This window comes from Fukomys damarensis, unplaced genomic scaffold (assembly GCF_012274545.1).
Source record: "Fukomys damarensis isolate Sample0158 unplaced genomic scaffold, DMR_v1.0_HiC HiC_scaffold_7, whole genome shotgun sequence".
Classification (NCBI taxonomy): Eukaryota; Metazoa; Chordata; class Mammalia; order Rodentia; family Bathyergidae; genus Fukomys; species Fukomys damarensis.
Genome location: NW_022900919.1, coordinates 20,138,992 through 20,166,896, shown reverse-complemented (window position 1 = coordinate 20,166,896; position 27,905 = coordinate 20,138,992). Strand labels below are relative to the sequence as shown.

At 37.5% G+C, this 27,905-nt stretch overlaps 1 protein-coding gene across 1 annotated transcript in view; it reads left to right on the top strand.

The window, feature by feature from the left end:
- Positions 1–27,905, top strand: part of Iqgap1 (IQ motif containing GTPase activating protein 1) — a 90,791-nt gene that overhangs the window by 9,626 nt on the left and 53,260 nt on the right. Inside the window, exons 3-5 of the mRNA XM_010621104.3 lie at positions 15,654–15,810; positions 19,758–19,835; positions 24,028–24,104. Coding sequence (XP_010619406.1) covers positions 15,654–15,810; positions 19,758–19,835; positions 24,028–24,104 — 312 coding nt within the window. The remainder of the gene's footprint in view (positions 1–15,653; positions 15,811–19,757; positions 19,836–24,027; positions 24,105–27,905) is intronic.

The following is a 27,905-nucleotide window of genomic DNA, read 5'->3' as shown; positions in this document are numbered from 1 at the left end:
CCCCCTCTTTTTTTGAGATAGGGTCTCTCATATGTAGCTTAGGCTGGCTGGTTTTTGTTTTTGTTTTGTTTTGTTTTTGGTATCAGGATCGAACTCAGGTCCTTGTACTTGCAAGGCAGGTGGTGGAACCACTGAGCTAAATCCCCAGCCCTAGGCTGGATGGTTTTGAATTTGTGGCACTCTTCCTGCTTTAGCCTCCTGATGTTGGGATTACAGGTGTGTGCCACCACACTTGACCTCTTTTTTGGGGGGGGCAGGATATCACTTAAATTCAGGCTTGCCTTGAACTGTAGCCCAGGTTGGCTTTGAACTCATGGTAATCCTTTTGCCACTACTTCCTGAGTGCTGAAATTATAGGTGTGTGGTGCTATGCCTGGATCCCTTGTCCTTTTTAAATTTTTTACTTTGAGACAAGGTCTTGCTAAGTTGCCCAGGCTGACTTCAAATTTGTGATCTTCCTGCCTCAGCCTCAGTGTGTGCTGCTGTGCCCAACTACTTGTTGCCTGCTTATTTCAGAATCTTCTACGTACTACTTTGTATGAGAGCAAATACCCAGTTTGTCATATACGTTTTTGTGTCTCGATTGCTCCACCTTCAGCTTTGGAAGGTGTTCCTTCTTACCAAGTTCTTGTGTGTTAAATAGTGACCTCATACAGACAGGAGTGGCAAATTGGATTGGAAATTGCCTTGGACCATTTGGCAAGAGGTGTATTTTGGGGGGTTGTGGGTGGAGGAAAGACTTGTCTAAAGGCCTCTATTTCTTCTTTGCTTAAAATACCTTCCTGTTGACTCATTGGAAATCCTAATGAAAAGCAGAAGGAACATTGGAGAGGCAGCTGCCAGCCCAGGGCTTGGCTGCTATTGGGGTAGATGTTTGGGGACTGAGAGAATGCTGGGCTGTAAGGAGGATGTGAGTTTTTTAGTTTTTTTTTTTTGGTAGAAGAAAATGCTGTTTTGTGATAGGTATTTATCTAGAATGTTAAAAAGTATCCAGATGTTTCTTAGAGCCATTGATCAGCAACATAAAAAACTAAAAATATTCTCTTGAGTGGGATTGTTTTTCCTAAACACCATAACAGAATTCACCTCAATAAAAGGGAGTGAGGTGAAGTTAGTAAAGGAAAAATTGAAAAGAAAAAGAAAAAACTAGTGATCATTACTGATAGGAAAATGATAAAATAAAATTGATGTAATTATTATTAATCAGCAGTTCCCTTTATAACATACACATTTTAGAGGACCTTTCATACAGCTAAAAGGAAACAAGAATTACCTTTAACTGACATGACTTATGCCAACATGTTTTTCTGCCTTGAAGTCATGTTGCTGTGTCATTAGCTTGGGCAGTGCAGCTTGGATTATTGATAGTTCAAAAAGGTGGTGCTTGACAATGGCTTACTTTTGGGAATTTCCTTCAAAAATGTGAGACTCCTCACATTTTTGTAGATTTTTTTTTTTTAATGTAAAGCATTTTTTTTTTACTAAACAATTACCAGGTAGAGGTGATACACACCTCAGAGGCTATCCAAGGATCACAGTAGAAAAGTCTCCTTAGGCCGGGGGATTTAGCTCAGAGTGCCACTGCCTGCCTCACAAGTGCAAGGTCCTGAGTTCGATTTCTGCCAAAAAAGGAAGAAAAGTCTCCTCAGCCCTGTTTCTCTAGCCACTCAATGCCTTTCCAGATGGAACCATTGTTTTGATGATTTACCCTTCTGAAGATAGTCTGTACATACCAGTAAAAATCAGTTTTTCTTTGTTTAGAAGTGGTTGCAAGTTATACATTTTGCTCAGCATCTTGGAACTCATTCTACATGAATGCAGTGGAGTGCCTCATTTTTATTTTTTTTTTATTATTATTATTGCTTCTATTATTTTTTGTTTTGTTTTAGACAGGGTCTCACTCCTCCTGCCTCAGCCTCCCGAGTGCATTACAGCATGCGCCACCAGGCCTGGCCTCATTTTTATTTTTCATGGTTGCTTAAGTTTTTAATTATGGGTTTAAACATCCTTTCACTGCCCACCCCCTGGCCCCCGCTTTTGTTTTTATGAACAATGCTTTGGTTAGCAACTTTGTATGTCATTATGCACATTTAAACATTTTTGCTGGATAAATATAAAAAAGTACAATTTCTGGGTGAAAGGGAATGTGTATATTTAGTTTTGATAAAGATTGCCAATTTTTTCTTCTTGGTGGTTGTTCGAGTTTACTTATCTCTGTCAATAATATAGAAGACTGTTTTCCCTATAACTTTACCAGCCCAGAGGAGTTTTGTTTGTTTGTTTGTTTTGTTTTTGGTATCAGGGATCGAACTCTGGACTTTGAGCTTGCCAGGCAGGTGCTTTGTGGCTGAGCTACATCCCCAGCCCCTCCAAAAATATTTTTTATATTAGTTTCATAGATGAAGATGTTGTTTAATTTTCAGATTATCTAGTTACAAGTGAAGGTGAGCATCTTTACGTATTTTTGTAAGCCAATTATTTGCATTTCTTTTCCTTTGAAAAGACAGAATATTTTGCTAAACAAAAAACGAGTTTCAAAGCAGCTGAGTACCAAGGTATAACTTGAGTAATTTTTTTTCCAGTACCAGAGATCAAACTCAGGACCTTGCGCTTATTGGGCAGGTATAGTGCTACTGAGCTAAATTCCCAGAAAACACACAAAAATGGGGGAGTGCAAATGTTCTGATTATTAAAAATTCTTGTCTAGTAAGCTAGTTTCTTGTTTTGTTTTTTGAGACAGGCTCTCACTTTGTAGTTCAGGCTGACCCTGAACTCACTGTGACTATGTAGCCCAGGCTGGCTTCAAACTCCAGGCGATTCTCTTGCCTCAGCTTCCTGAGTGCTGAGATTACAGGCATGCACCTAGTAAACTAATTTCTGTCAAAACATTACACTGAGAATATTCCAGGGCATATTGTTTCAACAGATAGCTCTTGAGTACTTCATGAGAACAGGAATAATGCCAGGAACTGGCCTGAACTCCTTTAGAAAAGCCATGTCGCATTAACATCATTTCCTTTTGAACATGATCTCCAGACTGGTGAGTCACAAGTCATGTCTAGATTGCATTGCAGCAAGGCATTTGAAAGCAAGTCTTGTGACACTGTCGTGGACAGATTGGATATAAATGTAAACTGGACTATATATATATATGACTAAGAAAGTTGTAGTATGGTGAATGAAACAGCTTCTGAAAGCTGCTTAATGTGTGTGGGGTTTGTTTTTGGGTGGTCACAGTGTTCTGGAAGTAGATAGTCATGGTTGTTGCACCACATAGAGGATAAACTAAGTTGGATGCTTTAAGATGGTTAAAAATGGTAAATTTGGACAATTTATCTCAACATAAGAGCTGTTAGGTTTTTAGATACCCAAACCTCTTCAGGGCATATGCTATGTAAAACATTGAGGTTTGTGATAATATGTGAAGTATCCCTTAAATTTGAGTTTGGCTTTTGGATTGCCAGAGGGAGTTAATATACTGTGTGACAAATTCTGTATTCAAAGTGGCCTGATTGACTAGATGAAATCCAATAGAGAAGTGTGAATTCCTACATTGGGGTTCAAAAAATGTACAGGATAAGGGAGAGAAGTAGCATCAATACAAGTAACATTATTGGGAAAAGAAAATGAAAGCAACCAATAGAAGTATGGTCTATGCAGCACAGAAAGAAGCAGTTCTGTCACCACTTTAGTGATCTGAATGTGACTAAAATTGGTATTCATTTCTGGAGGCCTTACATCTTAAATTAAGGGAGCTGGATAGTCTGACTAGGGATGATGGATTTATGGCTGGTTCTCTTTTTTTTTCTCTTTGGGTTTTGAGACAGGATGTCACTTGGGCTGGCCTTGAACTCACTATGTAGTATAAGCTGGCTCAAACGCACAGCCATCCTCCTGTCTCAGCCCCTCCCATGCTGGGATTGTAAGTTTGCACCACTGTGCCCTCATGGCTGGTTCTTCATACCCCAGTAGGCACTGCTGGTAGATCAGAATCCTTTTCAACACAACCTGAAGAACCACTCTAATCAGTGGGTGTTGGCTTACTAGTTGAGACTTGGTTATTGCTTCAGGACTAGAGCATGTTGGATGAGCACAACCAGCATGATAGAGGGTCCCTAATTATTATGTATGGGAAATAATTGAAAGGACTGAGGCTCTTTATATGTTGAGGAAATTGGCTCTTTTTATGCTATATGTGTTTAGATTTAGAGGGAATAATTTCAGAGGAACATAGAATCTAAATCCTGGAAGTTCTCATCTAGTATAGGAATTATGAAACTATTGTGTTTATATTTTGTTTACATTGCTAAAAAATCCTGAGAGGGGATAGTGTGTAGTCCAGTAGCACTTGCCTAGCATGCTGCAGCAGCTAAATTTCATTCCAACACCAAGAGGGAAAAAGTCCTGAGAAATAGGAGAGTGCTTCACTTTATTATTGTGGTAACAGGGGCACAGAACTCGACAGGGAAATCTGCTGATAATGAGAAATAACTTTATCACAATAGGAAATTTCCAAAAGGTGTCTAAGCTGCTTTGGGACAATCCATGTTACAGAAGATTTTCAGGAACAGACTGTGACAGTTTAGTAGAAAGTTGTTGCTACGTTCTAACCCAAGCATTTTCTTAAGTTAGTTAAAAATAAATTTTTATTTTCATGTCCTGTTTTGTGAAAAGCTATTTTTATTTTGAATGGCTTGATAATATTTTATTGCTTGTTTTTTTCTTATATGGCTGAAAAGTTTGGGGGAATGCTTTCTATTAAGTAAACATTAAAACAAGCTAAAAAAACATTTAAAAATTAGCTCCTCTGTTGTTCAGGACACTGATAGAATTAGAGGATGTGAATCTATAACCCAACCCTACCATTAGGTTTCCATATTAATTTACACTTGATCTTAGCCAAAAGGCCGAGAAGCGATCCATATTAATTTAATAGAGCATAAAAATTTGAAAAGTTATCCACATCAAGGAATGAAATAATGTCACAAGGAGATATATATATCTGATTGCCAAAGAAATGATGCAAACAGTTACTATGTGAGAGTTTAGATGAAGGAAAGATTTTTTTAATAGCTGGATTTTGCAATTGTAAAGGAAAGAAGAGAAAGCATACCATTTGTACTCTTTTGTGCACTTTTCCGAGTTGGAACTGTCTTTTTCTACCCAGAGCAGCTGTACCCATAGTGCTTTTGACAAAGTATATGATTAGGAATGTGGTTCAGTTTGAGTTAGTGCAAAGTTGTATAGGATGTGGAGGTTGTGATAGGTAAGAATATTTCAGGAATATGTAATAAGAACTTAATTGGACATTTTTTCTTATTTGGTTAGAGTTGAGACCAGGAGTATTATGTTCTTTGAATGAACATTTTGTCCTTCATTAGAATAACATGCTTCTAAGATAGTTAGAAAATGATTCCATCTTTGTGTAGGTAAATACCTAGTTTAGAAGGTAAAGAAATACGAAGAGGTACTTGCCATTGGAAGGTTTAGAGGAAATTTGGGAGAAGAGATGATTTGCCTTGACAGATCACGGAAGAGTTCACGGAGAAAGTAACTTTCGAAGGTAATGTTTCAGTGGGTAGAGATGGTTGAGGCTAATCCAAAGTCTTCCCAAACCTTTATTCTTAGTAGGCTTCCCTACCTATTTACATCATGACTTGATGACATCTATTTTCTCTACAATTAATTTCCTCAAATTTTAATCCTAAAAAATGTGTTCTGTTTCATTTAGCATGCCATGTTAGCCTCTTTCCCTCAGCAGTAGAGAGAAATGTCTTTTCCTTCTAGAGCTTATCCTTTTCTCGGTGGTCTGATCCTGTCTCTACTTATCTTCTAGGGTCCTTATTCAAGCATTATTTTCTAACTACAACATGCACATTTTCCTGCTGTTTTCTTTCTCCTTTTCAGTTAGCAGTTTCTCCAGTGAACTTACCGGGGACACTCCTTTATCATCAGTTCTCACAGTGCCTCATACATTTCTCGTCCTTAATGTGCAGTGAGCCTCAGAGGACAAGGGCTATGTCCTTACTGTAAACCAGTGGTGGCAAACCTATGACACGAGTGTTACTTGTTTTTTTTTTTTTTTCCTTTTCTAGTACCGGGGATCAAACTCGGACCTTGCGCTTGTGAGTTTGCAAGGCCAGCAGCAAAACCACTGAGCTATAAATCCCTGGCCCAGTTTTTCTTTTAAGACAAAATATGTTAAGGTATGAGTTGTTTTGTTTTGTTTTGTTTTTTGAGACAGGGTCTCACTATGTAGTTGAGACCGACCTGGAACTCGCTAAGTAGCCCAGGCTGGTCTCGAACTCACAGCGATCCTCCTGCCTCAACCTCCCGAGTGCTGGGATTACAGGCATGTGCCACCACACCCGGCAAGGTATGAGTTGTTTTTTCTAAACTAACACTTCAGTATTCAAGTTTAATTGCAGTGTTGGCATTTTCTGATAAATAAGTGGGTTTTGGGTTACAGTTTAGGCACTTGCATCTAAAAGGTTTGCCATCACCTCTGTATATCATGGAAAGCCTTCCCCTGCTATGTTTCTTCTTAAAGAATAGATCTGAGATGAAGTTTTGATATGTGCTTGCTATAGCAGTCCTCATCTCGTTTCACAGGGGGTTGCTGTAGCAGAGGATTGCTTTTGCAAAGAACTGCATACCTGTCTTTCATTTTGTAGGGGACTGTTACCTCTTTTCATATCAGTTCACAATTAGTAAGGAGCAGGCTCTAGCTATTGAAACTTGGCTATCTGGATTTAATTCAGTTTCAGAATTTTTTTCTCAGTTAAGATAAAAAAGTCTTGGGCCGGGGATTTAGCTCAGTGGTTCCGAAGCCTGCCTTGTAAGTACAAGGACCCGAGTTCAATCCCTGGTACCAAAAAAAAAAAAAAAAAAAAAAAAAAAAAAAAAAAAAAAAGATTAAAAGGTCTTTCATGCTTAATTGTCTGGTAAAATAGACAGGGATGGGTAAGTAGACAAATTGGACATGGTAATGTTTTGCCAGGCTCTGAATCTGAAAGCATGGTCCAGGTATATGTAGTTAATCCTATTAATCAAAAAAATTTTTTTTCTGAGGTCTAATTTATAAGCCATAAAATTCACCCATTTTTAATGTACAATTCAGTAATTAGTAAATTTACTTGTGCAACTCAATAGAGTCTACTTTTATCACTTTAATAAGACCAATGACCCTATTGAAATATGATAATTAGACATTTAATTTTGACAAGAAACTTATTCTTCTCAGTTCAGCTAACAGTGAAATGATTTTCTCAGGGGTGGGTCTGTATTAGGTATAAATAAACACAGAGTTAAATACTTAAGTGAAGAAAAAGTTTCCTCTTTTTTTTTTTAACTTATTTAATCTTTTTACTTATTTTACTTACTCCTATAGCTTGTCCCCACTGGCTTAGTTTATACTCAGAAGTTTCTTTCAAAACAGGTGCTATTAGACCAGGGACTTAGCTCAGTGGTTCCAGTGCCTGTCTTGCAAGCACAAGGTCCCGAGTTTGATCCCCAGTACCAAAAGAAAAAAAAAAAGTGCTATCAAGATATCTCATTTTACAGATAAGACTTGAGAAACAAGTTTTTATTGTTTTTTAACCCAATTATTTCAGTATTTTCTTTAGTTCAGTCTTTCCCCTCCCTAGTCCCTTCTCATCCAAATTGTTCATTGTGATCTTTTCAGTCTAATCTTACCCACTCATTCCTGTTTCAAATCCCTGAAGTGCCTCCACATTTTCTTTTCTGGCCTGACATGTTCACCCCTGTCACATCTCTCCCTAGTCCTGCATCAAGCCCTTCAAGACCTAAATGTCATTCTCTGGGAAGCCCTTTCCCATTCCCTCCCCTCTGTCTGTGATGAAGAATGCTTTCTGAGTGCTCTGCATTCCTTTTTTTCAAGACTTGTTCTTGCCATCCCATACTGAAATTCCTAGGCTGTTTCCAGTGCCTAGGTGTTGCTCAGATGCCTTAGTGGTTTAGTAGAATCTGAATTGTGAGTAAAGATGGCTGAATCCAGGAGGTTCTTCGCATAGGGTAACCCAGCATGGGGGGCAGGCTGCTCTTTGAATGGGTGTGGTCACCGAGGAGCTGTTCCTAGAGGAACTGAATCTCAGTGGCTTGGAGTAGTCAGTTCCGGCATTGGTGTGTTCCCCTTCTGTATTGCACAGTGCTGGAAACCACTGAAGTCATGTGCTCTGCAGAACTTGTTCAACTGGTTTCCTCTCCTCAGACCCCTAATTCAGATTCCCACCCTGATTCTTTTCTACATATGTTCTTGGTCTGGGCTTGTTTTAAGGCTTACAACAGTAAAGTTCTCAGTATAGTCATTTCTTTGTCTTGCTAGTGGCAGAGTGGGTAGGCCAAGTATTAACACCCTTTCAAAAGTGTTATCAGTAGTACAAGGTAGACAGATATTGTGTAATTAAGGTTTCTGAGGACCTAGCTATTTTACACACAATTCCTGAATGCATGCGCAAATACATAGCTAGTATTATTGAGAGTCCTTTTGGTGCTTGGTTTATATGATCTCATTTAAGCCTTACAAGGTTAAGTGTCATTCCTAATCCTATTTACAGACAGGAAACAGAAGTTTAGAGGTCAATTAGATTGCAACTCATTCTTGCTCATTCTTACTTCCTTCCCTCTTTTCATAGGGAAGAAGTGGGGTTGGGGTATGTTCCTTTCTGTAGGTAGTGTCCCTGGTCTTTTTTGAGACAGGGTCTCACTATGTAGTTGAGATTAACCTGGAACTCACTATGTAGTGTCCAGGCTGGTCTTGAACTCACAGCAATCCTCCTGCCTCATCCTCCTGAGTACTGGGATTACAGGCGTGCGCCACCATGCCCGGCTTCCTGGTCTTGTTTAATAGCATTGTCTTTTACTTAGTCATCCATGCTGCAAATCATCAAATCATTTTTTAAACATAGACCTTTTTCCTTATATAGAAGTTTCTGTAAGTTTTCTATAGGTAGTACATGGTACCAACTTTTCTCACTTTGTATGACAATGTGGGTTTTCCCTGCACAACAGATAATAAATTATTCTTTTCTCCCCTTTCTTTCTGATCCTCAGTTGCCCATGTTAAAGATCTCAGTACCTCTCCTGCGGGTTTCTGAAAGAGCTGCTTAATATTCCTTTCTTGAATCTGTTGTCTGTGTTCCATCCTAGCTACTCTCTGAGCATCAAATCTGACTAGATCACTCTTCTGCTCCAGAACTTCTAGCAGGGTGGAGGTCCATTGCTTATATGTTTATGCTCCAGGTAGATCTCCACCTGGTCTCTCCCACAGTGATTTGTCATTCCCAGAATATGCCTTTTGATTTCATGATAATTTGCCCTTTGTTTATGTTGATTCATTATTGTAGAAGTCTCCTTTTCTCATTTGTCACTTCTCTAAACGGTGTTCAACTTACAAAGCTGAATGAAATATCTCTTTTTGTAGCTATTTGTTTAAGCATCTCTCTTCCTGAAGTGATTTCCTTTTGAAAATAGAGACTGGCATATAGCACATATCGCACCACTGATAAATGTTGCATAAAGAAATCAGAAATGTTTCCTGAATGAATAATGTAGCTCTCAGAATAGATAATTTTTTGAGAATTGATTTAAAATATACATAAAGCAAAACTTTATATAAACAAAGATAGGTGTGATACAGCATGTAATCCCAGCACTGTGGGAGGTTGAAGCAGGAGGATCTCAAGTTAGAGGCCAGCCAGGGTAATTTAGCCAATTTAGTGAGATCTTGTCTCAAAATAGAAAAACAAAAAAGGACTGGAAATGTAGCTCAGCAAAAAGGCCCTGGGTTCAGTCCAGCCTGCCCCCTTTAATGTTAGTCTTTTATATAAACACTGACTTTTCACACTAAGTATGTCAACTTTACCAAGGCTTTTGTCAACTTTACCAGGTCGTTCTTGGTGCTTGATAGCATGAGGTTGTTGTGGTCATAGGCTATGCTGTGGGATACTTCAGGAAAGCCAGCATCAGAACCTGAGTTGTTAGTGAGTGCTCAATAGATGCTCCCCACCTTCCTCCTCCTCCTCCTCTTCTTTTTCTTCTTTTCTTCTTCTGGTGGTATCTTGCTGTATTGCCAGTATACTGCAGGAATTAAAAGTGGGCTTTGGAATCGTGAGTTTAGGTCAATGTAAGTTTATTAGTTATGTAATCTTGGACAGGTTACTTTTTGGAACTCAGTTTTTTTAATCTATAAAATTAGAACAGTAATATTTTCTGAGGTTGTTAAATCAAGTAAGATAAGGCATATTATTTAGTTTCATATCTACTATATGGTATTAGAAAAAAATTTTTGTTTTATTTATATTGAAAATGTACCATTCAGATGTTAATTTTCCTAGCTCAGTAGTTATTTCAGATCTCATATTTAAAAAAATTTTTTTTAAAAATGTATAAGTTATATTTACTCAAGCAGTTCTGAGGCTAAAATTTAAAGAGGAGAAAATGTTTACATCCTCCCAGGTGGTGGTGTACACCTGTAATCCCAGCACTTGGGAGTCTGAGGCAGGAGATCTTGAGTTCAAGGCCAGCCTTGACTACATATTGAGATTTTGTTTATATTCCTTGTGAGAGGGAGGACCATGAACTCTACTCCACCTTTTTGAGAACTGTAAGTTTTATTATCAGACTGTATTTGTGGTCATGGCTGAGCGTTTGGATCAGATGTAGAGTGTTTTGATGTCACCACTTAGTACAGTGGTAGCAAGCCTATGGCACATGTGGTGCAGTGGGCTGCTATTGGAAGCTCTAAAAGGTTCACCACCACTGACTTAGGATAACTTTCTAATGGATAATGGATAACATTGTTAGTATAACTTTTTTTTTTTGAGACAGGGTCTCACTATGTAGTTGAGATTAACCTGGAACTCACTATGTAGCCCAGGCTGTTCTCGAACTCACAGCAATCCTCCTGCCTCAGCCTCCTGAGTGCTGGGATTACGGGCATGCGCCACCACGCCCAGCTCAGTATAACATTTTCTAATGAAAATTTAAAATGCCCTACGTTGTTGCCACCATGATTTTCTGAGACAGATCTGGTTAGGTTCTCTTTTGGTGTCCCCATGACTAGGACAGGATCAGGGTTTCTGAGCAGGACAGAAAGGCCTGGCCTGGTGCTCTCTGCTGATGTTTTCACCTGTCTCCATCTTCCTGAGGTGCAAGCTGAGTGACTAGGCTGTGCTGCTACACACCTTGTTTTCCTTATTACTTGTTTTTGTATATGGTATTTCTTCTCTGTGTTGGGCCATTCATTGTGAATAATGTGAAGTGAGAGGTTACTATTTGAGTCACAGAATTAGGACCAAAAGATGCTGATGTTAGAGACAGTGAGCTGAATCAAACTCAAAGAAATGTAGGAGAGATGAGTGCAAATAGCTCTCTGTGTTTATTTTTTTCTGTATTGGGAATTAAACACAGGACCTTTGCACTAAGTTATATCCCCAACTCCTTTTTATTTTTCATTTTGAGACAAGGTTTTGGTAAGTTACCCAGGCTGAGGTAGAACTTACTATCCTCTTGCCTCAGCCTCCCAAAGTGCTGGAATTATAGTTGTATACTGCTGTGCCCAGCTCAAATAATAGTTTTAGTATGGAATTACAGAGATGTGGTTTAGCAGCTTTGTATTTGGGGAAAAAATAAGTTTCTGTTGTTTAGAAAAATGTGCTAAAATAATGTTCTCCAAGCTTTGTTTGTGGGTGTAGTGTTTAGTATGAAGAAGGTGATGGTCCCCTTCCATCTCATCTCCTTCCCTACCTGTAACGTGGTGTTCAGCTGGGGAATGGTCAGGATGAGTGAGCGAGGAGGGTGTGAGGGCCCTGGAGTCATGCCCCACACTGCTGGGGACGCCAGGCAACATCTTGAGTGGTTGCTCTGCGCCAGGCACTATTCTTAGGACTTTATATGAATTATTTTTTTTAATCCTTCCAAACAGACTGTGGGTAGGTGCTGTTATTCTTCTTCAGAAGAGTACTTGAAGGAACTGGAATCATTGTATTTAATGGAAGCGTCAGCATGTATGACTCATAGAAGGAAAGGCACAAATATATTCTCAGTAGACAGCCAAGCATTGTGCTAGCTTCTCCTTCACTTGCAGTCGTAACAAACTTATTTGGAAGGTTGTGTTATCTATCCCCTTTTAACAAATGAAGAGGCAGGCTAAGTGCTTTGCTATTTTGGTAAGTGCCAGAGACAGGATATAAATCTAGGTCTAAGTTCATGGCAGATGAGACACAACCTTGGAGCAAGCATTTGGCCAATAAAAACCACTTTTAAATGTTTATAATTTATAACCTTTTCTCTCTCTCTCTCTCTCTCTCTCTCTCTCTCTCTCATACATGCCAAGTATGTGCTTTACCACAGCTACAGCCCCAGCCAATTTATACTTCTAAAGCTTTCTTCTAATGGATTAATTCTAAACCTAGAACACTGCATAGAAAGTTACTTGTTGCATTGTTATTTAATGGTTGAATATCTATAAATGACCAAGAAAAATGATGGATCAAGCATTTGGTAGAATTTTATGTGACTTGAAAGTCTTCAGAAACTATACAGTAACATGGGAAATAGTAATACAAATTTGGAAGATATTCAGTAATATTTAATGAATTACATATATTATATATGTGTGTGTATATGTGTGTGTGTGTGTGTGTGTGTGTGTGTGTGTGTAATTTTTGTTTTCTTGTTGTTTGATGCAGGGTCTCAACTACGTAGTTCAGGCTGGTCTTGAACTCACTTTCTAACCCAGGGTACCCTCAAACTCACTGTGATCCTCCTGACTCAGCCTCCAGAGTGCTGGGATTACAGCTGTGCACCACCACACCCAGCTGAATACTATTATTTATATTTAAAAACAAAGCCAAAGAGATTTGCCTCAAAAGTTCATTAGTCTCCTGGCTCTTGTACTTCATGTTTTCTGTTTTAGGAGCAGGAGAAGAAATTTTATTTGAACTTTAGGGAAGAATTGAAAGTGGGTGCTGGAGTGTTGTTTTTGGCCTATGCTGTAATTGTTAGCTTGTTCCTATATAATAAGAACCCAAGTTAGATTGTCCCCCAAGAACTAGAGTTGCCAGCAGTTGTTTGCCAAAATGATTTTGTCTGTATCTTTTTTAGCAATAAAATATTGGGAAGAAAATTATATGCTTTGTGTCCTTGGGCTATAATTCTTTTCCATACAACAGCTGTCTTTTCCACATGGCCTTCCAGGTCCTTTGGTCTCTGGCAGAGGACAGTTTGGATTTTGTAGCTATTGCAAATTGGTATCTAATTTAGTTACTATGACAACTCTACTGGAAAATGCAATTGTTTCTTTTTGCCTTCTTTCTGACATCTTAAATTTAAAAGAAAAGCCAGAGGAGAAGCTTATTATCATTGGGTATAGGAGACAATCAGGAAATTCTCTGGTCTGTCCATATATTTATCCAGCCTTTACTCAATTACCTACTGTGTAGCTGCTTTGAAGGCAGAGTAGATGTGCAAATGACTGGTCCATAGAATTTGAGAAGAATACAGAAATTGTTGCTATTCCTTTCCTTTTTGGGGGGTGGGCTAGCAGAGATTGAACTCAGGACCTCACACTTGCCTTGCCAGGCTGGCGCTATGCTGCTGAGCTAAATCCCCAGTCTTGTTTCTTTTTTTTCTTTTTTTCTTTTTCTTTTTCTTTTTCTTTTTCTTTTTCTTTTTCTTTTTCTTTTTCTTTTTCTTTTCTTTCTTTCTTTCTTTCTTTTTTTAAGGTTTGGAGCAATATTTTCAATTTGAAAAGGCAGAATTAATACCAAAAATATTCTGGATTATAAAAGTAACAATTGTAAAAGTATAAATTCATACTCTATAATTTAGCAGTTTTATTAGTATAAAGAATATATAAAAGGACATAAATGGAATCATAAATACATTTATGTTATTTGGCCTATATTTGTATTGGTTTGTTCATATTTTTATAAATTTTTATGGGCAGGGGGGTATGTGTGACATTCACATGTTTCTTGCAGTTGTATTTGCAATTTAATTTAAACTGCCATGGGTGGATGAGGTATGTGTGCTGATGATAGTCTTAGCTAGTTGGGAGTCTGAGGTAGGGTGATAACTTGAGCCCAGGAGTTCAAGACAAGCAGCCAAGTCTGGCCAATGTGTCAAGACCCTGTCCTTTTTTTTTTTAATTCATTAAGTTTATTGGTACATTTTAGGTATTATAGTATGATGATAATCACCACTGGGAATGTGTACCTTTAATATGATATATCTTAGTTCTTATTTTTTCCCCATTCCCTTGTCTTCCCTTTAACCCCTCCACCTCTTCCTATTTACAAAGACTTTCTTTCTGTTTTTTTCCTTGTCTCATCTATTCTTTTCCCTAACAAAAGAGCCTGCCTTATAAAAACAAAGCCAAAACTCCTATGAATCAATAAACATTATAAATATTTCATGTTTATTTGATAGTAGATCTAATTTTTGTTTTAGTTTGCTGTATCTTGAACTTCCTTTATTTGGCTTTTAAAAGATTTATTATTGTGGTCAGACTAGGTAACATCTAATGTTTTAGAAATTTTTTTTCCCAGTGTGGTGAAGAATGTGACGACACTATCGCCTTGTATAATCTGAATATAATAACTTTAAGCAGAGGTTCTTAATCTGGTTCATAAAGTCAACAAAACCTCTGAAATTACATGTAATATTTAAGTGTATGGACATTTTTCTGGGAAATAGTCTGTAGCATTCCCCAGATATTCAAAAGATAATGTGTAGTGTAGCATGGTGGTACACACCTGTAAATCCCAGTACTCTGGAAAATTGATGTAGGAGGATTGCAAGCCCAGCATGTGCAGTTAAGAGACTCAAAAGCCGCAGACTCAAAAAAAAGAAAGAAAGAAAAATTGCTGGGGATACAGGGCAAACAAAGGTCCTAGGTTTTCTCCCCAGTACTGGGGTGGGGCAGGAGTGTTCTGTGACTCAGAAAGTAGTTAAAAACCTTTGTTATGAAGGAATTTTAACTACCTTTGTTTCAGTTGTGAGAAAATGTGTACAGCTAAACTTTCCTTTGTTGTATCTTACACTTCCCTGAAACCTTGAGGTATTTAGTGAGAAAAAAGTTTTCTTTTCCTTTCCTTTACATTCTCTTCCCTGCCTCCGAAAAACACTTAAGAATTCATTATATCCCTTTACCCAGATTACTGCCTCAGTAGGTGTTTTGGTGTTTTAGTTGACTATATTTTGACAATCCCCATAAAACCATAAAACCTGAATCTAGAAATTGACTGTGGATTCTGAATTCTAAAACTGGAAAAGAATGTCATCAACAAACCTTTGGACAGTTGGGATGGTGGCTTCAATTCTAAGTGGTTTTCCTTAGGACTTCATTCCCAGAAAGAGTCTGAGGCCCATGGGGGAGTCAGGGTGTGGGGAGCCCACTGGCCCTGCTGCTGCATCACAGGAAAGGAGGGTAGAGAAGGTAGCATCGTGCCAGGCTTTGCCTTCACTGCCTCTGAGATCTGAACCACCCAAGGTGTGACTGTGCGGAAATCGGTCTGAAGAGTATTGCTATGTTCAATTTAAGTTTCTGTAGGGAGAATAGAAATTAAACTTAAAGTGCCTAAGGCAGAGTTCTGACCTTCCCTGACTCTTTGTCCTTTCATTTTGTGCAGGTGGATGGAAGCGTGCCTAGGGGAGGACCTGCCACCAACCACGGAACTGGAGGAGGGGCTTAGGAACGGGGTCTACCTTGCTAAACTAGGGAATTTTTTCTCTCCCAAAGTGGTATCCCTGAAAAAGATCTATGACCGAGAGCAAACCAGATACAGGGTGAGTCCTTTCTTTTGTAAACTTGAAAAAGAAACTTAGCATACTCTGTTCTGTTTGAGAGCTATTGAGAAAAATACAGGCAGGGTGTGTTTGTCCAGCAAAGTAAGTACAGCCTTCAGAATACCTGGCAGAATGGAGACAGTAGTGCAAAGACAAAATTAGCCATAAAAGAAAGTTAGCTGTCTATATGTCTGGTAGAAGTCTTTTTTGGCGCTGGGGTTTGAATCCGGGGCCTCATAAATACTAAGTAAGTGTTGTACCACTGAGCTACACTCTCCAGTTCCCAGTCAGATTCTTGTGATAAGGATGTGTATCTAGAAATGATCATAATCTTAGACAAAATTTTTTATTCTTAGAGAAAGTAGAAGTAACTAGGGGGATTACACTTTAAGTCTAACTTTAACCAAGCACTGAGACTTGTTTGCAAATTGAAAGAAATAGCAACTTTAGGAAAAAGTGTCAAGGGCTGGGGATTTAGTTCAATGGCTCCATGCCTGACTTGCAAGAGCAAGGCCCAGAGTTCTACCTCTGGTAGTGGTGGTGGTGGGGCACCCTGAAATACTGGATTCAAGGTAAAAATGGAACAGTGACCTCAATTTTAGAAAATTGAAAGGATTTGATTCCTATGACTCAAGGCCCTAAAAAAGAAGACTGTTTAAGTTGGGATGTTAACAAGGACCAAATTTTTTTTTTTATTAAAGATTGCAAACATACATGATAACAAGAAATGAAGATGCTAAATAAAAATTTCAAATATACATATATATGACAGCAAAAGATATGAAATAAACAAGAATTTATGTAATACAGACTAATCAAAATACATTAGTTTGATATGATCTTCAAACATGTTCTTTCTCATTTTCTTAAAACAAGGACCAAATTTTTTTTTTTATTAAAGATTGCAAACATACATGATAACAAGAAATGAAGATGCTAAATAAAAATTTCAAATATACATATATATGACAGCAAAAGATATGAAATAAACAAGAATTTATGTAATACAGACTAATCAAAATACATTAGTTTGATATGATCTTCAAACATGTTCTTTCTCATTTTCTTAAAATATTTTTGAAATAATGTAATTATAAAAAACAAAGTTAAAGTTACATATTATAGTTGAGAAACTGTCCTCAAAATTTTATGATTTATAAACTTGGTTTTATTAATTGATAAATATCATATACTTGTTGATTGTACCACTTACATTTTCTAACAAAACTTCCCACAGAAAAAAATATACTTATATTTGAAATCCAAAGGCAACTAAAAAAATTCACATTTTTAAGATCAGATTTTTCTGTTTCTATTTTATTATATCCCATACTTATTTTTAGTATGTTTTTATAAGCACAATGATAGAATTTAACACCAATAGATATGTAATATTCTTCCCAATCGAATGACTATGAATTAAGTCAAGCATGTAATTTAGAGAAATCATAAGGTTGCCAAGAAACTATCAATATGCCAAATGTGCACAATCCTACCACATTCATGCCCATGTTTCTCATTTAATAGTGGGCACATATATGTAAAAACATACCCCCCCCACATATACACAATGCATATTTTCTACAATACAATATATACTTAGGTATAATAAAACAATTCGGTGATGTGTAGAATGTTGGTGATTTGTATAATTTGAGAAAAAACAAATATCATCTTTGAGGGAGTTGGAGAATTTGTAATATGTACCAGATACTAAATGATATTAATGATTAAGTATGATTATAATAAAATTTACTTAAAAATTAATATTTGTCATCGGTAGAAAATAGGTACAAAGATATATTGATAACATAACAACATTTATCTTAACAAATTTCCAACCAAACAAGCTGTAGTGACAGAAAAGGAAGTTTGTAGAAAGCAGAGATGAAAGAAGACAGGTGGACCTTAATACTTTTCATACTACTCATATATACAGATTTCATAAATTCTCAAATAAAAAAGCAAAGAAAATGAGAACCAAAATAACTCATCAATTTGGTAGACCAACATATAGAGACAAGGATTAATGTATTATAAATTTTAAAAATATGAAATATAAAGCCAGAGATTTAGCTCAATAGTGCTGCACCTGCCTAACCAGAACAATGTGCCGAGTTTAATCCCCAGCATCAAAGGAAGAAAAAGGAAAAAAACAAAAGAGGAACAAAAAGCATATATACTTTCTGACATACTCAATAAATTAAAAATAAATTATTTGTTATCTCTTCCTCTTGAATTGTTCCCTTCACAAGGATGTAGTGAACTTCTTTGTCTCTTTCAATCAGTTTAAGTTTGAAACTTACTTTGTCTGTGAATAAGATTGCTACCCCTGCTTTTTTTTTTGGTTAGGGGAGCTCCTGTTACATGAAGAAGTTTTCTGTCCTTTCACTTTCAGTCTATGGGCTTCTTTTTACACTAGACATGTCTTGAATACAACATATTATTGGATCTTGCTTCTTAATCCATTCTGCTGGTCTATTTCTCTTGATTGGTGAATTGAGGTTGTTAATATTGATGATTATAACCGATATGTACTAATTTATTATTATCATGTTGTTGTTGTTTTTTTTCACCTTCTCCTTTTAGTTTCTTGGCTTGCCTATTTGATTTGCCCTGTTGGGCCTCATTATGTTGTTACCTTGATTGTCTTTCCAAATTTTGTTTATAGAGCCCTGTAAGGGAGCTTACCTATAAACACTTATTTGAAAAAAGAATAAAAGTTAGCACAACTAAGAGTGAACTTACTCTTGGTTGATGTAAGAATTGGGTCAAATGTCACAATTATCTAAGGCTGTAGATGGTTTGAAAAGAAGCTTTTAAACTTTGTTTAAATTCAAGGGAAAATGAAGAATGTGTAGATTCTGAACCAAAATTAATATCCTAAACAGAAACTTTTCTTAATTAAAAGATGAAGACTTGGGCAGAATAACTCATTGGTAGAGCACATGCTTAGCATCCACCAGTCCCTGTTTATTGTTTATAAAAACAAACTGCAAAACCCAAGACTATTGAGTTTTAAGTAAGGACTTATTCTGAAGATGACTTTGGATCTGTTCTCACAGAATAATGAGACAGTAAAGAAGAGTAGAGACTTTGCAGCCATATATCTATACATATGCATAGATACATAGTTATTTATTTTAAAGTCCTATCTCTCTACTTTTCTTGAGAGTAATTATTGCTTACATAAAAAAGACATAGAGGCTGAAGATGTGGCTCAGGGGTACAGTGGTTACATTCTCAGCTCTGCTTAAAAGCAGCAACATAGAAGGTTTGGGGGTATTTTATTTTATTTTATTTTATTTCTTTCACATTATAGATACTTGCATTGAGCTACATCCCCATGCCCTCTTTTCTGTTTTTTAAAAACATGGTCTCACTAAGTTGCCCAGGGTGGACTCATACTGGTGATCCTCTCACGCCTTGGTCTCTGAGTGCTAGAATTACAGGCCTGTGCCACCATGTCTGGCTTAGAGGGGATTATTTTTCACATGTACTATGAAAGTCCTGATTCATGTATTTTATAGTGTCTTGTTACTTTGTAAGTCTGTTTTTAACTTTTTTTTTTTTTTTTTGTACTGGGGATCAAACTTGGGACCTTGTGCTTCATTTAACCTTTGCAACAGATGTATAAAGTAAGTGTTGTACAAGAGGACATTTAGACTGAAGGGCTGAAGTGCCTTGTCCAGTGTCACTCGTAGATGACCAAGCCGTGAACTGAATCCAGGATAATAGAACTCCAAAAACTGTCTTTTGTCAAGCACACTGTACACAGGAATGCTCTCCAGGTGGTTTTTAAGGAGAGGAACTGAGACCGGGATTTGGTTTCTTGGTGTTGGAATGTGAGCATAATGACCTTAGCTTGAGGACATTGTGAGCTCTCACATGGAGAGCTTTTGTTTAGTATTTGCCAATACTGCCTGATGCTCTCTTATTCCTTCTAGGCAACGGGCCTTCACTTTAGACACACCGATAATGTGATTCAGTGGTTGAATGCCATGGATGATATTGGATTACCTAAGGTAATTTACCTAATATTCATAGTTCTGGCTGCTTTAGAGTAACAGTTCTTATTCTCTCTGTAGGAGTATTCCCAGAACCTTTGGCTAATTTTATTGTTTTTGTTTGCTTTAGGAAATATCTTTTTTTTTGTGTGTGTATGTTCCTCATACCTGTTTTGCCTTGCCCTATGGAAAATTCCTATGATGATGTTTATTTTTACTATATAAACTGTAGATTTACATTAAAATGTCTTAGATAGAATTCACATTCTCTGAAGCTCACCATTTTAAAGTGTATAGTTAATAGTGTTTACTTTTTCACAAAGTTGTTACAGAAAAATTTGATATTAAGGTAATATTTTAGAGATGACATTTTCTGGCTTCAGAGTAACCAAATCTATAGAGAGTGTAAAAAGGGTCATTGTATGTTTTAAACTGTAGAAGAAATAAAATGACACTACTTTCTGTATCTGGGGTTTTTTTGTTTTTTCTTTTCTGGCAAGGTCTCCCTTTGTAGTTCAGGCTGGCCCTGAACTTGATATGTATTCCAGGCTGGCCTCGAACTCACAGCAATCCTCCTGCCTCAACCTCCCAAGTGCTGGGATTACAGGTGTGCGCCACCACACCTGGCTTTTTTTATTTTCCTAGTACCAGAGGTTGAACTCAGGTCCTTGAGCTTGCGAGGCAGGTAGCAGCACCACAACTAAATCCCCGGCCCCTCTGTATCTGGTTTTGATGATGGATGTAGTAGTCTTGATATGGGAGCATACAAATTTGGCCTAGGAGTTTATTTAGTGCTACTCTTAGTGAAATCACCATCTCCAGCTGCCATCCATAAAGGCCATGCTGTATTAATCACTCTTAATGGCATGATTAGCATTTGTTTTTTTCTTTCACAAGTTTGTCTTGACCAAAGAATTCCACTTGTAGAAATTTATCCTCCTAAAAATAATCAGAAAAGCCTATACATATATGTACATACACATACACATATGCAAGGGTTTTCTACCATTGCTGATGGCAGAAAACAATTGATAGCAAGCTATCTGTCCCTCCACTGGAGTATGACTTCTGTTAAAGCCAGTGAAACACTAGTGCCATTAAAAAGGTGTAATCTCATGTAGTCTTTGATGTATTAGGTGCGAGTAGGCAAACCGGTTTAAGGTTTAAAAGTTTGACTAAGATGAGATCATGATTTTCATGTAAAAATAAAGTGAGCATTCTTGGGAAAAGTCTGTAAGGAGATACTTTTCCTCATTTCTGCATGATTGGATTAAGGAGTGGTTTTTATTGTCTTATGCTTTTCCAAATTTTTGTAACCAAAAAAAAAAAAAAAGAAAGAAAAAAAAGAAAATAAATGAGTTATAGAGTATCAGAAAGTGGCTAAAACACTTTGGAAGTGAATATTTGGTATTTAGCATACTGCCAAGCTTGTTGTCACGTACATATCTATTGAACTAAGTTAAATCCAGAGTTGAGTGTTTGCAAAAGACTTCTACCTTCTTTTTTTTCTCCCCTCTCCCTGAGCAAAGTGCTAAAGTTATTTTCTTTACCATGTTTGAGAATTAGACTCCAGGAAATGCAGTATGTCAAGTTCTTACAGCTACTTGGCCTTTCTATGCACCTGTAACTTCCCATTCCTGTTCTTTTATATAAAGTATCACCAGCAGACAGTGACAGTTTAACCTCTTTTATTAAATGGCTAAGAGCTTTATTAATGTTTGCTGTTGCTAGTAGTATTGTTACTAAAAAATGCCTTTTTATTTTATTTTTTGTGCCAAGATCTTGCTGTGTAGACCAGGCTGGCCTTGAACTCTCTGTGATCCTCTTGCCTCAGCCTCCTGAGTGCTGAGATTACATGTGTGAGCCACCACGCCTGGCCAAAATGCCTTTTTATAGATATAATTTTATTACTTTTTATCATATAATAACAAAACTTACTGTCTTGGACCATACTTGCAACATAGAATTACTCAAAGGCTTTCAGAGACAGCATGGTAACCATATCTATAAGCCAGTCTATAAACCGAGAAATGCCCATCTTACATGATTTTAGGTCCAGAAGGCTTCTGAAAAGTATGAACTAAAGTTGTTTAGCTAAAAAATATTGTCACACCTCATAAAATGTATGATATGTATTTCATAATATATATGCAGTGTTTCTTGGTTGTCTTTCCTAAATTCATTTTGTGGTTTATGCAGATTAAGTGTAGAAATTTATATTTGGTCTCTGTCCTTAACTCTTATTATCATTGATGCTGTTGGCTGCCTTCTTGAAATATTTTCTTACTTTGAGTTTTTACATTGTTTTTAGTCTACCCAATAGTATTGCTTTCTTTATTCCACCTCCATTTCTTATTGATGAACATTCCTAAAGATGCAGTCCTTATTTTAGCTACTTTCTCCCATTCTTGTGGCTCCAATTATTCTAAAGATTATTTGCTGCAATGAAATCATGGTATTTTCTCCTTGGGTAGCTTTCTATTGCCTAGAATTTTCCATATCTAAAATTAAAACTTTTCCCCAGGTAAACTGTTTGTTTTTGAGATAGGCTCTCATTATGTAGTTCATACTGACCTTGAATTCACTATGTAGCCCAGTTGGCCTCAAACTCACAGCAACCCTTCTGCCTCAGCCTCCTGATACCCAAGTAAACTTTCCTTCTTTCCTTTCCTTCCCTCCCCCTCCTGTTTTACCTCCCCTTTCACCTTCTCTCTCCTCCTCTCCCTCTTCCTCTGTTCTTTCAACAAGGTCGTGCTGTGTTGTTCTGACTGGCCTTGTACTTGCAACAGTCCTCCTGCCTTAGCCTCCCAAGTGCTGAGATTACAAGTGTACATCATCATACCCGGCAAACTCTTTTTCTCTAAAGCATGGTACCATAGCGTCCATCATTATCACAATCATCCATACTCAAAACCTTGTTGATACCTTAGATTCCTAATCCAATTCCCAAGACCTTCTTCATATATTTAAAATACCCCTTTTAATCTACCCACTATTGTAACAGCCTCCCCAGTTCTGGTCTCTTCATTATTCAGCACAGGCCATCCATGTCCTGTCTCCAGTCAGATCTTCCCAAGGCTGTGTTATTATCCTTAGCTTCAGAGCCAGGATACTTCTTTCTGTCCTGTTTACCATGTTCAAACTTGTCTGACTTTTGAGATGCCTAGAATAATATGATTCCATCCTACCTATACATCTGTATTTTTCCATCAGTTTCTGGGATATATTCTGTACATTTTAGAAAGTAATAGTCTGACTTTACTAGCTGACATGCTTATTCCTGCTTTCTTCTTGCTATTTCTCTCAGTTGAAAGATCTTTTTCCTCTGTTATGACTCACTTATTTCTTCAGTGTAGAACTTCACAGTCTGTCCTCCTATAAGTCTTGTTGCTCTTGAGTTTCTTTGGATTGATTCATTCAGGTTTTTTTTCCCCCCGTCGACTGTTACCCTTTATTTCTCAAAATCACAGAGTGTGTTTTCTACATTAAGAAATATAGAGAGGCGGGGATTTGGCTCATTGGTTCCACAGCTTGCCTTGCAAGCCCAAGGGCCCGAGTTTGATCCCCAGTACAAAAAATTGGGGGGGAGATTCTACCTTGGAACAGATCTGGCCCAAAGAATTTGTATAAGGGACTGTGTATCTATATTGTATTCTGTTTGCTAATTAGCAATTAGCCATGGAGGAAGTACTTATCTTCCACCTTCCTAGATAGGCTTTCTGTTCTAGTTCTACATTTGTGCATTTTCCCACTTCCTCCTTAATATTTTACAATTTTCCATTGTCTAAATGTAGCAGCTTGTACAAACAAAAGCACATGCTGAGTGTTGAGATATAAATCTAGGCAAGGTAGATAGAAAATAGAAAGATTGTGGTTTTTCAAGCCTTAGACACTTGGTAGTGATTGAAACCAAACTAGAACTTGGGCTTCATTTGCCTGTGTCTGAGTCTGAAATAAGTAAAGCACCTCTACATACGTAGTGAAATCCAGGGAAATCAAATAGAAATTTTGCAGACAGTACTTTTCATGCTGTACTGTAGCATATTATTCCTTGTAGTATTTATGATTGTGTATCTTTTGATCCAAATGAAGGTGAATGCCCACAGGGTTTTCTAACTGTCCATAGTTTTATTTGTATTATTGGTGATTGGTGAATGATCAAATGAAATTAGTGGATCAGTAACTTACTTTACTTTTATTTTTCCCCTAGATTTTTTACCCAGAAACCACAGATATCTATGATCGAAAGAACATGCCAAGATGTATATACTGTATCCATGCACTCAGGTGAGTAGATTTTCTTGGTAAAATATGCAGTTTAGGAACAGTATCTCAACTGCGTATCTTTTTGTCCATGATGTAAGAATAAACTTTTTCATTAGTTTCAGGATTTTAAAATCAGATAGAATGCTAGTATCTTCACGGAATGGTGAGAAACAGCTGTGTTTTTCTAGGAAGTAGAAGGGCATTATTCATTCCCTTAATAACAGATAATTTATTTCTAAAACATGGTGTTATCTTCCATTATTTTTCTAGTGTCTCTGTGAACTCTGCATTTCACTTAGGATATGGTCTCTTTTTTTATGTAGTCATCTAGGTCCTTGCTGTTAGTAAGCCATTTTTTCATTCTTTTTTTTTTTTCGTTAAGTTTATTGGTACATTTTAGGTATACAATATAGTTACATTCATCATTGGGAACATGTACCTTTACATGATGTATCTTGGTTCTTATTTTTTTCCTATCCCCGTGCCCTCCCTTCAACCCCTCCACTCCCCTACTTTCAAAGACTTTGTTTCCATTTCTTTCCTTTTCTCACATTTTTCCTTTCCCCTACCCCTCCCACTTCCCCTACCCCATTTAGACCTTTTCTTCCTATTTCACACTATCAGTTTTACATTTTGATTCTTATTTACACTTTTAGTTTTTCACACCAGGGAAACTACTCAGTATTTACATGTGTGTCCTATTTATTTCACTTAAAAGTATGAACTCAGTGTGCTTCCATTTAGCTATAAATGTCTCTAGTTTCTCATTTTATTTAAAAAAAAAAAAAAGTGCATCTTTTTTTATCCAGTCTCCCGTTGATGGGCAAATTGGCTGTTTGCAAACTTTAGCTATTATGACTGTGCCACTATAAACATGGGTGTGCATATATTGCTGTGGTATGATTCTTTAATTCTTTTGGGAAGATACCCAGCAGTGTTCTTGGTTTTCTGAGGCAGAGTCTCACTGTGTCATCCAGGCTGGCCTTGAATTGTGGCAGCTGTCGTGCCTCTCAGCCTCCCAGTTGCTAGGATTACAGATATGCACCACCATGCTTGGTTATTCTTCAAATGGTTTTTATACCAACACAAATAGGATAATGGGAACTAAAAGTATGTATCTTTCAAAATTTCCTGGTAACTTTGGAAAATGATTTAATTTTAGGTCTTAAAATCTACAAGGTACTAAATTGGAAGGAAAAGATGTGGTGCCTGGAGGGAGCGTGGGCTAGGAAGGTAGAAGGTGCTCACAGTATACTGCAGTGGAGTGGGAGAGAGTTGTAGCGTTCAGTAGATGCACATGATGGAACGGTAAGAGTAGGTGGGACATGACACAGAATTTCTTTTCTCAAAACTGCTCTTTTATATCAAATCTTACATGTTTACTTTGTAAATGTTAATTACATGAGAGGATGGGTGAGATCAACCTAGAGCACTGTTATTCCCAGTTTCTTTGCTTTTTCCCTTGGTACTGAGGACCTTGTGCACATTGAGCACATGCTGTTCCCAGTTTTTTGGTCAGACATATGCTGGGTCCTTGGTATCACTGATCCAGTGTGAAACCCGGAAAGAATGAATGTCACTGAGGATGGGAGGATCTCTGTGCTGAGAATGTAGCAATTTCAGATGTATGTGTCTGAGCCAGAATCAGACTGATTCTGAGACTTGTGGCTCAGTGTTCCGTGTCTGTCTGCAGTGATCTCCTCGCCAAGACTGCACCACAGGCCCTGGTAGAACTCTGCAAGCACAGAGGCAAAGCTGGCAGGATTCCTCTCTGCTAGTTCTGGAGCCACCTGTGGCGCTACCAAGCCCTTGATTCTCTGAAATACAGAGAAATACAAACAGATTAACCAGAACTTTCTGATAATGGAGTTGGAATGCTGAAGGGAAGGAGTCCAGTGCTGTTTATGCTTCCCCTGCATGTGCAGTCTGTGCTTAGAAAGTCTACACAGAGCAGAGCAGCGCATCCTGACATGGAGCTGACAGGGTCTTTCCTCCTCCTGGTGTTTCTCCTGAGGGCTAGATGGGCGAGTTGGACAGGTGAAGGAAGCAGAGGTGGCCACTCAGAGCTTTTGCTTTGAACAAAAGATGTAGCAGCACTCAGGGTGCTTCCCATATCATCTCCCTGAGGGTCAAGGGAAGCACTGTTGCTTTTCTCCCTTGTTTAAAATGATTTTGAAGTCTTTCCTGGCATCATCACAGAGGTGGTCATTTTTTCAGTCAGACTACAGTACTGTGCAATACTCCACTCCAGTATTCTGAAGGTATTTCTGTAATTTCATTTCCTGTGACATTTTGTCATTTCTAAAAACTAATTTGGGGGTTAAATGGGCCCCATAATACCTTATCTTTTTTAAAATTGCATTTCTCCCCAAAATATACTATTCTATAATGATGTATGCATTTAAGTTTCTCTGAAATGCATGCAGCTACTTAAAATTTTTTAACTGATACACTGTATTAACAGAAAAGAGGACATGATTAAAATTATTTTATTACAATCTTTTCCAAATTAAAAAAATTTTTTTTAATTAAAAAAAATCGCGTTTCTGAAAATTGAGTTTAAATTTAATGTGAGCTCATTTATTTGCAAAACCTGATAAGAATAGGGCTGGGGGGCCAGGGATTTAGCTCAGTGGTACCACACCTGCCTTGCAAGCCTAAGGTCCTGAGTTCAATCCCTGGTACTGCAAAAAACACCACCAACAAAAAAACACCTGATAAGAATATATTGTGGTTATGTAGAATTTTTATCTACATAGTATGATCATTTGTATTTTTCTCCGCTAAAAGAGTATTAGAGTAGGGGTTCTGACTTAGGGCATCGTGGGGCTGCTTTATATAATACCATATATACTGTAGAACCGTTCTCATATCTGAGAAATTCTGCATTGGAACACATCTGGCCCAAAGAATTTAGGTTAGGGACTATGTACTTATTCTGGATTTTGTTTGTTAATCAACAACTGTGTGTCAGTTTTTATTAATGATTTTTGGGGACGGGGTTGAGACAGGGTCTCACTATGTAGTTGAGACTGCCTTGGAGCTCACTGTGTAGCCCAGGCTGGTCTCAAATTTACAATGATCCTTCTGCCTCAGCCTCCCAAGTACTGGGATTACAGGCATGTGCCACCATGCCCAGCGCATTTATTTATCTTACAAAAACTTATAAAGTCTTAAAAAAGTTCTTTGAGACAAGTTCTCACTATATAGTTCAGGCTGGCCTTGAACTTGTGGTGCTACTCCTGCTTCAGCCTCACAAGTGCTAGGATTACAGGCTTATGCCATTTCTGGCCCCTGTAATTTATCATATATAAAATTAAAGTTAATTATCATATATACAGATTTAAAACCAGACTAGTGGACCAAAGAACATATTAAAACATGTAAGACAGGGCCAGGGATTTAGCTCAGTTGTTCGCCACCTGCCTTGAAAGCACAAGGACCTGAGTTCGATCCCCAGTAACAACCCCCCCCAAAAAAAACCCAAAAAGCATGTAAGACAGTTGTACTGAGCCAAGGTACACTTTTTTTTCTTTCTTTTTTTTTTTTTTGTTCTGGGGTTCAAACTCAGGACCTTGCACTTGTGAGGCAGAGCTACTGAGCTCAATCCCCGGCCCAAGTCAAGGTACACTTTTAGATACATTGTGCTGGATTATACTTTTTTTTCCTATTATCTGTCTTTTATTTTGAGATATGTAGTCTATGTATGCTTTTTCATGTAAATGAAACGTAATATTTAAGCTTATGTGTCTGAATTTCTTCACTTAATATTATGGTCTCAAGGTGCATCCTTTTTTTTTTTTTTTTTTTTTTTTTTTTTCA